The 11,488-nt window shown below is 38.2% G+C and overlaps 1 protein-coding gene across 3 annotated transcripts in view; it reads right to left on the bottom strand.

The window, feature by feature from the left end:
- Nucleotides 1-3,363: 3,363 nt before the first annotated feature.
- LOC131229686 (phytochrome C) overlaps nucleotides 3,364-11,488 on the bottom strand; it is a 36,444-nt gene continuing 28,319 nt past the window's right edge. The window contains exons 3-4 of one of the 3 annotated variants that reach the window (XM_058225670.1): nucleotides 4,902-5,195; nucleotides 3,364-3,871 (exon numbers count right to left, since the gene is read on the bottom strand). In XM_058225670.1, coding sequence (XP_058081653.1) covers nucleotides 3,646-3,871; nucleotides 4,902-5,195 — 520 coding nt within the window. In that variant the 3' untranslated portion in view covers nucleotides 3,364-3,645. Of the gene's footprint in view, nucleotides 3,872-4,901; nucleotides 5,196-10,671; nucleotides 10,769-11,488 lie in introns of those variants that run through there. The other 2 variants (XM_058225672.1, XM_058225671.1) reach the window with 2 other exon arrangements.

Here is an 11,488-nt window from a genome sequence, read left to right as displayed (position 1 = left end):
TACCACTTCCATGGGCCGTTTTGTACCCATGCAACTTTGGATTATTGGTTGAAAAAGAGAACAGCCCACCTATGTCATGGGGATGCATCTTTCACACTAACATTATACTCGTGTATGAAATCCGTACCGTGAAAACGGTAGGGCCCATCATAAGGATCGTTCATATTGAAAATCATAATGATCTATTGATTAGATGGACCACGTATGTATGTTTGGTTAGATTGTTTATTGGTCATTGATTGCAAACTTGTGGCCCACCTGATGATCAGAATGGATTATTTTTTACCACATCACATTCATGATAGGTCCTACTACTGTTTTGATGGTACAGATGTCTAAAAAAGTGTCATGTTGGCCGGAAAAAATATGCCTGCGTCACAAGCTACTGTACCATCGTCTGCAGGTCATCAGTTCACAGTTGAAAATGCTATTAATTGATGAGGACTGACCACCTACAGCCGACTGCATGATGACTTGGCATGTGGACCCATATTTCCCTCCCTCTTCTTCTTCTTCTTTTTTTGTACACGCACTCACACACCAGTGGTTTTTCACCACAATAGAATGGGTACTGGAACCCATGACCTGCTTGTGTTGAAACTCTTGTGATTCTACCACCCAGCCATGAATAAGGACCCTGCCAAATAGGCTTAAAAGATTTAAAATCTCAGGGATTTAATATCCTGGAGATTTTGAATTCAAATCACCTGAAATCTATGCTGCCAAACAACTACTGAAGAAATTTATATCTTCAAAACAATCATTTTGTTGGTAAATATAATCTCACGTTTGGGTCTCTGAAAACTAATTCATACGGTATCGTTTGGAAGTAGTAAAAATCACGGCCGAAATGGACATCCTGCATTGAGTCTTGAACAGGTTGCTTAAAAACCCCATTGGGTGGTTAGGGGGCTGTTTCTCTATCAAGGGGAGTATGCCATGGAAGATGCTTCCCAATGCCATCATGTGGTGTTGTGAAAAGCATCGCCGCCTTCATCTTCAATCCAAATCAAGAATGAAATAGAATGAATCTCTTACATTCTTGTGTCACTTGTAACTAGGTATGTTATACCTAAACATGCTTTCTTGACTATGAAGAAACAACTTAGAAAATAAGATCCCATAAGTGCATTGGTTCCTCGCGTGTTTGGATTTGTTCTCTGTCTTTTTTCTTCTTTCTTTTTCTTGGATTCCCGAATGGCCCGAAAAACCATTTCTACTCAGAATTCATTTGTTCAAAAAGGCATGTTTTGAGCTTCATGCCTAAAGCTGGTTTTGAAGTTTTGTAATTTCCACGTATTGTCTTTCCTCCTAGCGGCTTTTTTTTTTCCCCTCCTATTCACTCCAAATATAAACTCAAGGTCCCATGAAATCATACTCACATCACAACAACATGATGAAGAGAAATCATTCTCGAGATTCAATTCTCAAAAAAGACTTTTTCCTATCCCTTACTGATTCCAGGCATAAAACTAGAGATCAGTCAGCACGCTACACATCTGCATATCAATGGTAAGGTAATATATATACATTAGAGGAAAAGATGGTGTGGGCTCAATATGCATGGAGAATTTGGTGTGCGCCGAAGTTACCTAGATTGCAGGTCACTAGGGTACGTATCACAGGCATGCATAACTAATAGTATGCAATATAGTTTTATATATGAATTTATCTTGCACCAGGGAGAGAAGTTCCCAATTATTGTAAGCTTGCACTAGGGGTCAACATCGAGCTCATGCCTTTTTCACATTGATTATGGACAAGTTAACGAGGCATTGCAGGAAGAGATACCATGGCATATGTGGTTAGCAGATGACATAGTTTTGATTGACAAGACGAGGGGGGAGTAAACACAGAGCTAGATTTATGAAGAGGCTATAGAATCTAAAAAGGTTTCTTCTTCTTCTTCTTCTTCTTCTTCTTCTTTTTCTTTTTTTCTTTTTCTTTTTTTTTTTTTAAAAAAAAAAAAAAGAGAGAGAAGAATCGAAAGGGTTTAAAATTAATCAAACTAAAATATAGTATATGGAGTGCAATTTTAGTAACAATAGAAGTGGAAACAAGGAATTAGCAAAGATTGACGACCAAGAAGTTTTCCAAAAATGACCACTTTCAATATCTTGGGTCGATAATTCATAAGTGGAGAGATTGAGAAGGATGTTGCCCATAGAATTCAAGCACGGTGGAAGAAATTGAGATATGCCTCTAGTGTTTTATGTGATCGTCGTGTACCACTCAAGCTAAAAGGAAAATTTTATAGGATGGCTATAAGACAAGCCATGCTTTGTGGGATAGCATGTTGGACACAATTAAGGAATAACATGTCCATAGGATGAGTGTAGCTGAAGTGAGGATAGAATGTTGGGCACAGGTAAGGAACAACATGTCCATAGGATGAGTGTAGATGGAATGAGGATGTTGAGATGGATGAGTGGCAAGGCAAGGAAAGACAGAATTATAAATGAATGCATTCGAGGGAATTTAGGAGCAGCACCAATAGCTACCAAGCTAAGGGAAAGTAGATTTAGACAGTTTGTCATGTGCGATAGAGTCCAAGAACTACATTGGTTAGGAGTGAGTTGGTATAAGTTGAAGGCTCAAAAAGGGCAAGGGGAAAGCCCAAAATGACATGGGTGGAGGTAGTAAGAAAAGACTTGATGACCTATGGTCTAATTGAACTTATGGCCTTTGATAGAGTGGAATCGCAGAAAAGGATTCATGTAGCCACCCCAATTAGTTGGGATAAGGCTTAGATGATGATGATGACAATGATATGAATTTATATTGCAATTCAAATATATGGAATGATGAATGTTATTATTATAAAATCCACATGCCCAGCATCACATTATATGACACGGCTGTTCAATAAATCAAAGTATAAATCTCTCTGTTTTAGATACAATCTAATAACAGTAAGAGTATAGAACCATAAGATCAGGTCTCTAGAGAAGCAACCTAGGTCGCAAATGACTCGAGATCCAGATCACCCAATTTGGAATGGAAAACATAATGAGGGTTGGTGATTTAAGTAACGTTGGTGTGCACACATCTCCCACCATCCAACAGTCGTGGCCAGGAATCTTAACATGCATCTTAAAATGGACTTTGGAGAACTCAAAACTTGAAATGCATATAGATTCCCACCATCGTTAAATGGTGGGAGGGAATGTGCACAAAAATCATGATGTAAAAAAAAAAAAAAAGGAAGAAGTTCCCATGCAATATAAACCATATCTAATGTCTACATAAATTGTATTGAACCGATGGTCCATTGATGGAATCCAACAGCATCCTATGTTTGTTATCTGTGATTGGATCTTTTTCTCACAAACCAACACAAGTTGCATGAAATTGGAATCAAGGTGATTGAAAAGGAATCAAATTGCAAATGAGGGGCAATATGAGCATACACTGAAACTTATTGCATTTGTTGATTTAAAACACTGCTTGGATCAAACCACCAACTTCGATACAGGGGAGGCTGTTATGTTAAACTTAAATTTAAAAAATAAAAATTAAAAAAAAAAACCTTCTTATTGCCTTTTCGACATGTGGCCTGCTCAAGGGATCTAATTAACAGGCTCATTTTCCCATGTCGGCAGGCCACATGAAGGGTGTGTGATGGAGAGCATTGGATAGCCATCTTCATGACTGGTTATACCTTGGCTTGGTATGGCGTGCTAAGGGGAACTCAACGAGAATGACGAAAGACGATCTCTCGGCTTCTCGGAGATATTGTACAGTCCCATTCATTATTCTCACAAGCTTCTGGCTGATGTAGAGGCCAAGGCCTTCCCTTGACATGCGTTGGCCACGGTGGAACATTTCTTGAATCAAGGCCTCTGGTATCCCCGGCGCCGAGTGTGCAATCCTAAATGGGTTAGCCTAAATTAGAGTTGAACCACTTCATTTAGTCATCAAAACAACCCATATACAATAACTAAATGAAAAATCAGTGATGAACATTAGGAGTGAAACAGTCCCAATGAATCCGGAAATGATGTACCCACTCTGCACAAGTGAGGCCCATGGTTCAATAATCCAGAAAGTTGGTTGGATTGCCCCCCAGCATGGATGGGATTGTCCCAAAATCTCCATGCTTGGAGGATCCTAAACCTTCAATCTGTGGCTTACTACGACAGAGGTCCAGGAAGAGAAGAACAAAGATTGGATGCCCATGATCTTCTAATCTCTAAAACTTTTTGGGGCATCCCCATCCACACAGAGCCCATCAGATCAATGGTCTGGATCACTGAACCATGACCACTGCTTCTAAACAGCACCAGGACACAATACACCACGTGATGCATCTGGAGACCCTATAATTCCTCTGATATTGAACACTTGCGATGTTTTCATACATCGATTCCAACTACATAGTTCACCAAATCCTACAAAGTGCATTTGCTTCAGTGGACATCCCAAGAGATAGCTTACATGTGCGAGGATGGCAAATGCATGAAAGACCAAGCCACTCAATTGGTGGGACCCACAGCGTAGATGTCCTGGCCTAAAACTCAGGCCAGTTCATTCATCAGTTGGGCACACGTGAACAAAAGAAACAGACAGTGAAATTTTTGACTAACTGTCCACATTCAACGCACATGTATGGCACAACAAATGAGCAAACACCGGATTTTTTATCTAGGAATCTACGTGGGGTCCGCCTGGCATTGAAGCGGCCAGCATATAAAAGTATGCAGTTATGAGCTTGCGAGCTTGGTCACGAACTAAAAAAGCATGCAGGAGGATTATTACCACTCCGTATGGAAGATGGTTCAGTAGAAAAACCAACAGAGTACACTAACTAATGATTTGGGGGTATAAAAAAAAACTGAGAGAGAGAGAGAGAGAGAGAGAGAGAGACAAAAAATGGGTTGGTTGAAAAATAAACAACTTACTGGAATTCCAGATGAACGATGTGCACCCTAGTCCCAATATGTTCCTTTCTTGGGATGACTCGTAGGACGACAGACCCTTCAGATGGCGACGTGAACTGAAGTGCGTTCGACAAGAAGTCTGACAGAACTTGCTGTAGCCTCAGATTGTCACCATACAAGTACATGGAGGATACCTCTGCGGGTGTATCACGAATGAGCTGCACCTGCCGTTCCCTGCTTAGAGTCATCCCTTGAGTTATGATCGCCTCCAGAGCTTCCCCAAGGTTAAATACTACGGTGTTCATCTCCAAATAGCTGTGGAATGATTACAAGGAGAAAATGGTCATTCGGTGATCCCCGAAGGCATGGATATTCAAGCAACCAGAGTGACAAAAAAGACAACTGATATTTCAACCCTTAATTCAAGCACAGGTTCAAGCCTGTGCTTCAGTGGTAGATAGAGTGGGTTTCAACATTGAAGTCATGGGTTCGAGCCTATGGCCCTATACTTACCTATCAAAAATAAATAAATAAAAAGATGGGAAATTTGGTAATGATGGTAATTGTCAAATGCATTCACTAGGCCCTGAGTCAAGTCATGACTTGCCAAATTTGGAGGTGACTTGGGGGATTGGACTCATGGTATCAAACCAGATATGGTCCGACCGAGTCCAAGTCAACTCGGACGAGTCACATTAGACTCATCCACATATTAAAACCATGCTAATAAGAAATTTATGATAGCCAAATTACCTTTGAGGAGGTGGAAATATTAATTAATAAGGGTGGAGAAATAACATTCCTCTTGAAAATGGAGATGACAGTAAGAAGATAAGCTATCAGTGTTTTAAATAGCGAATAGCGTGTAGCGTAGCATTCACCCTATGAAGCATGAGGCATAAGCTACATATCCACCCTGATCCATAGATCAAGTGGTAGACTGAGTGAAAGATACCTCGTTTCAACACTGAGATCTTGGTATCGATTCCCTAGTGGGGGTGGCTAACAGTGAAGTGTGAACTGACAGTGGGGTGTACTAACAAGCTAACAAAAAAAAAAAAGCTACACGCTACTTCTACATTTTTAATCAAGGTTGCGCTTGGTTGGACCAATTTCATTGTATCTTGCACCACATTTAATTGATTAACAGTGAAATTTAACAAAATTCATGATATTTGGTGCAACAAAACTCAACCTAAAGTAATAGGAAAGGACAATGATTAAGTATAAAGGTAAAGAAAGAACAATGAAACTGATTTAATACTTTTACTTACATTATTTTACTAAAGCATTAAAAAGGTTAACTAATTTTATTGAAAATAGAAAAATGTAACAAATCATTGAAAACATTAATTTATTTGAATGTTGTATTGAAAAATAAGCTTAGTATATGTAGCGTGTAGCATATGCAAATTATCATGCAGTGTAGGCTACACGCAATTTAAGCTGTTTTCATGAGTCATGTAGCATTAAGGCTAAGCGACGCTACATGGCGTAAGCTACACACTACATAGCATAGCTATCCTGCAATATATAAACTAGAACATGAGAAAATGTTATTTTGGGCATTGATCTATGTATCATCTAGGGTTGTGAAAGGGTACCTGGACCCAACCTGATTTTAATGGGTCCGGGTCCCATTTATTGGACCCGCTAAGAAATCAGGTCAGGTTTGGGTCTCACCTTTCAGATCTGGTTTAAAATCGGGTCTAGTCAGGTTCAGATCAAGTAGTATGTGTTGGGCCTGATTAAAGTGGGGTCCAGATCGGGTCCAGTCAGTTTTAATAGTAAAATTATCTACGTTTAATACATATTGATTATTCTAGCAAAAGATATGAGCTTTCCTAAGCCACACGCATGTAAGAGAGCCCGTTTACATGCATGCACGTCATATTTGTGCAATCTAATACTGGCCCAACCATGTAAACACTCTTATTTGTCCCAAACCCAACTGGAAACTAGATCCAAAGACCTGATTGGTACCTGACAGGTACCGAACCCGATTGGATCCAAGTCTGGGTCTTCAAGAACTAGACCCGAACCCAATTACCCAGGTACGGGTACTATAGGACCTTACCCGAACCCGACCTTGTGACAGCCCTAGTATTATCACACCCCAAATAAGGGATTGTTGATAGACTCGAAAAAACCAACAAGTCTAAAGTTGAAACATGTTGATTTGAAATTGGGAAGACATTATGAAGTCCCCAAAATGCAAAAATCAATAGGAATTAACAATTTCTTTTTTCTTTATTTTTCTTTTTCTGTTTTTGAATGGTAATGATAATTTCATTAGAAGCGAAACCAAAGGTCTTCATGACCAGAGCATTACAAGAAAGGATGATGAGAAATCATTCGGGATGATACAGACTACACACCGACCCAAGAGCTCCCTAGCTCATCCCTACTGCAATTCACTGAAAACCTAAAGAACCAGCACCCATTCAATCACCTTCCCCTCATTCTATTGAAAATTGATTTTGGGCGATTCTGATTTGAAGATCTCCCAAATTGGAATGAAACTAATCAAAAGATCTCCAAGAATGGAAATTTTAACCGTGTATCAGTAGCAATAAAAATAAAGAGAAATACAGCACTGGTCCACATTCAGTGGAAAATAAGTCAAAGGCAAAGTTTCAAGGATCTTCCAATTTGTGAGATTTTTGGAGCACCTTACATCCATGGTGGGGTCCATCATCTAATCAGTGGCATGGATAGCAAAACATGGGCCATACATGCATCAGAACCGTATGCCTCAGCAAATTATACAGTGGTTGAGGATCACAGCCGTTAATTCTAACAAATTTATCCAAATGTGAGTTGTTTGTAAACCATAAGCTCGACAATGTAACGAAGTGTATTTAGCATGCAATGGGTGCAAGGCAGATATTTCTATGCACTTCAAATTCTGTATAATTTTCACATAAATATCACATTCTTGCAAGTTTTCTGGATGGAAAAATGCTCTTACTAGAGTTTATTATCATAACTACAGCTATCAGTTAAACCAAAGCTATTTAAATTGTTTAAATGATTTTTTTTCTGTGCAAATGATTTTTGAAGTACAGAAAATAACAAGAATGTGCTGAAGCTGCCAAGTTTTCAAATTTATATAAATATCCAAGTTCACTGGAACTCCACAAAGACCCCTGAATGCAGAAAACCAAGCTGCCCGCACATGAATACCTAGAGTTCCGAAAAATTACGGATGTGGTCCTCATGAAATTCAGGAACAACCCCAAACATTATAACATGTCAAAATACCACATAACAAAATGACACTGAGGTCCATTCTAATCTGTTCTCCAAAGATACATCACTTGTTGTGACTTGTGACTACATGTACTCTTCCTGCAGAGTAATTGCCTACTTCAATACCTCTTGTCGTATGCCCATATTTTCAAATACCCCTAACATTTCAAAATACCAAAAACTCCTTGGGTTCTTGGGGTAGCCAGATGCCTCATCACCTAATTAGTGATATGCATGAATGGATTACTGAGGGCTGCATATGAAGGTTCATGTTCAGAGGGATCAACTAGCACTGCATGCTCTAGACAACAAGTGTTTGTAAATTTCCCCCTGTGGCCCATGTGTAATAGTCGTGCTAAGATGCAATGTGGGGCCTGATCATGTTGGCGTGCAAGTCCTGTTAGTAATCATACATGTGTGGGTTCCCTACTATTTTGAGCAGCCAACCAATCGATCGTGACCTTTAATATTTGTGAGTGCTTCATTCTATGACCTTAAGTTGCTTGCTCACCAATCAGAGGGTGTATCTGTTGGGCCGTACTGGATCGTGTCATCATGTCTTTCTTTTCCTGGCACAAGAACAAAACAGATTTTTTTTTTTCCCGGGGAGGTTATCATTTATTTGTGGCTTTGACAGGTATGCAGTGGTGTATTGCACCATTCTTTGGTAAGAACATGTATGTCGACCTGACCTGCTAAAATCTGAGTTTTTACTTTGACCTTTTAAAGTTGGTGTTGAAGCATTTGCGAATTATAAACATTTTTGGTTGATTGTCGGTTCTTAGTGCAATGGGTTCTGTTACATATTCTAAGTTTTTAATTGGACATTCACAGGAATTGCCACAGGTTATCAAGGATAGAAATATCTCCGATTACAATCACTTATATCATGATTGTAATATAGTGAACAATATACAGTTGTACATAAAAATATGCATGATATCCCAACTTAATCCAACACCATGACTGGGGGGTTCAGGGGTGCATGTAACATACGCTATTTTACTGTGCCAAAAATAGCAATTTGCCTGTTTACTATGCACAATTTTTAAATGGTTGAAAAGAAGAAGAAGAAGAAGAAGAAGAAGTTATACATGAAAAATTGAGAAAATCAATCAAAGAGACCCTAATTGAACACAGATAAAGCATGTGGTTTATGACCCATTATGTTGAAATACAACAAAAAGACGAAGACAAGAGGAAAGAAAAAGTGATGGACTCCTTTCTCCTACTTCAATTAGTCAATCCCATTCAGATCATCTATTTTGGTATCCAAAATAGGCCCATATCCAATGGAAAATGGGTTCGGTGGCAGCCCCCCCAAAGAATATAAAGTGGACTATTTTATTGCATGAAAAATCGTAATTTATCTCTTTAATATGTACAATTCTAATTGGTCGAAAATCGGCTAAAAAAATGTGGGGGATTAAATATGAAAAATTAAGAAAGTAAACCAAATTGGACCGAAACACATATCAAGCATGATTTGGTGGATTGGGGCCAATTACATTGCTGCAAGTCATCTACCAGCTCAAATCTTTGGTTGAGATCTCCAAAATAAGCCTAGATCTAGTTGAAAATGGGTTTCTACGCTTATTCCAGGTTGAAATGAAGAGAAAAAAAGAGAGGAGACAATGAGAGATAAGTTAAATTTAAAATAATTTTATAAAAAAATAAATAAATAAATAAATAAATAAGCTCTTATACACATTGTGACGCAATATTTTGGAGTGTACAAGTCCATATCAGCCGACACGCCTCCAGATTTTTGAGGTGGCCCATTTCACCTCCTTTTTATGCATTGGAACAGACCATACAGATCCTACATGCCCGTATTGGCTGTTACAATATTGATATTTGGGATCTTGTAGCCTGCCCCTTGAGACAAGCATGTAACAGTTGGCCTGGAGTCAATAGTGGTTCTCAATGTGAGCCTCTACTATTGGCCAATTCCAAGAGTGTAAGAGAAAGAAAGATTGATGTTTGGTAGCCAACCAATGGTAAAACTCATGCCAATACACTATTTAAAAGCCAACTGCAAATTACTGGAAGATGCTATGAAGATGATGACTCCTTGGATTCATAGATCTGAAGGCACATATAAATGCAATGACAAAATAAGGACAAAAAACCTCAAATGTTTCTTCTTCTTTTTCTTTCAATTTTTGGGGAAGTATTAAATGGGTTTTTTGTCTTTACTTCTATGGATATTTTTCTATCTTTTGTACTAATAAGAACTAATACTATATATATATATATATATATATATATATATATTTACTATATATATATATATATATATATATATATATATATTTCAAATTATGAGATGATAGACGTGTTTGGATATCTTTGCATCTTGACTTTTGTAATGATAGTAGAAGATGATAGACATGCACGCCCATGGGGGATCAATCTCTAGAATTTTCATGGTTTTTTGGGACACTTGATAACACAAATCAATGAAACAGCAACTTCTTATGCTATGTTTGGATACCAACAGAAAAGAAAAAGGGAATGGAAAAGGAAAAGGGATTACCTTTGATGTGACATTTTTGAGATGTTTGGAGAGCAAGGATGGATTCCATGGAGAATCATCACACTTTTCCGCTGTTTGGAGTCTTTGGCACAAGAAACTAGGTGACCATTGTGAAAGGAATATTAAAAATCTACATGCTACCCAAACAACAACCCTAAATTTGAAATGCATGTCCCAATAGTACTCACAGAAATTATCATTGAAGAATTATTACTTTCTATTTTCATTCTTTTCTCTTGGATTCCACATATCAAAACATGTCCTTTCATTTCAAAGCTTTATAATGGATGAGAAGTTGTTGAACCTATTAATAAGAAGAGTATCCAAGATTGAAAACTTGTCAAACAAGAAGCCTTAACCTCTCTAGAAGATACTTTTTCCTAGAACCTGAAAGGAGATATGGGCATATGGGTCTCGTTGACATAATTGGGCCATATCCCTCTAGGCTGTGGGCCATTCCCTTTACTTGGACCTGACTTGGGCAGTGGGCCTCTTATTTTCCTTATATTAGTTATCTTTATTATTATTATTATTATTATTTACCCTTTTCTCTAAGGTTACTTTATGTAAATTTTCCATTCACTTATATAAAGAGAGAGGACTGGACACCAAGTCTCTCTCTGAGTTACTTTTCTTCCCAAGTTCTTTCTTTCCTTTGATATGGTATCAAAGCAAGAAGGTCCCTAGGGTTTCTTATCTCTTGATCTATTGATCTCTTCCCCTTCTCTTATAATCTCGTCTTGTGGTTGATAAGTTTTGTAACTAAGTTAGAATTTTCAGTAAATACTCTTGTACCCATGTATTGTGACAATCAGTC

The sequence above is a fragment of the Magnolia sinica genome, chromosome 16, assembly GCF_029962835.1.
Source record: "Magnolia sinica isolate HGM2019 chromosome 16, MsV1, whole genome shotgun sequence".
Taxonomy (NCBI): domain Eukaryota; kingdom Viridiplantae; phylum Streptophyta; class Magnoliopsida; order Magnoliales; family Magnoliaceae; genus Magnolia; species Magnolia sinica.
Note: the sequence above shows the minus strand (reverse complement) of the source record. Positions and strands in the feature narration are given on the sequence as shown.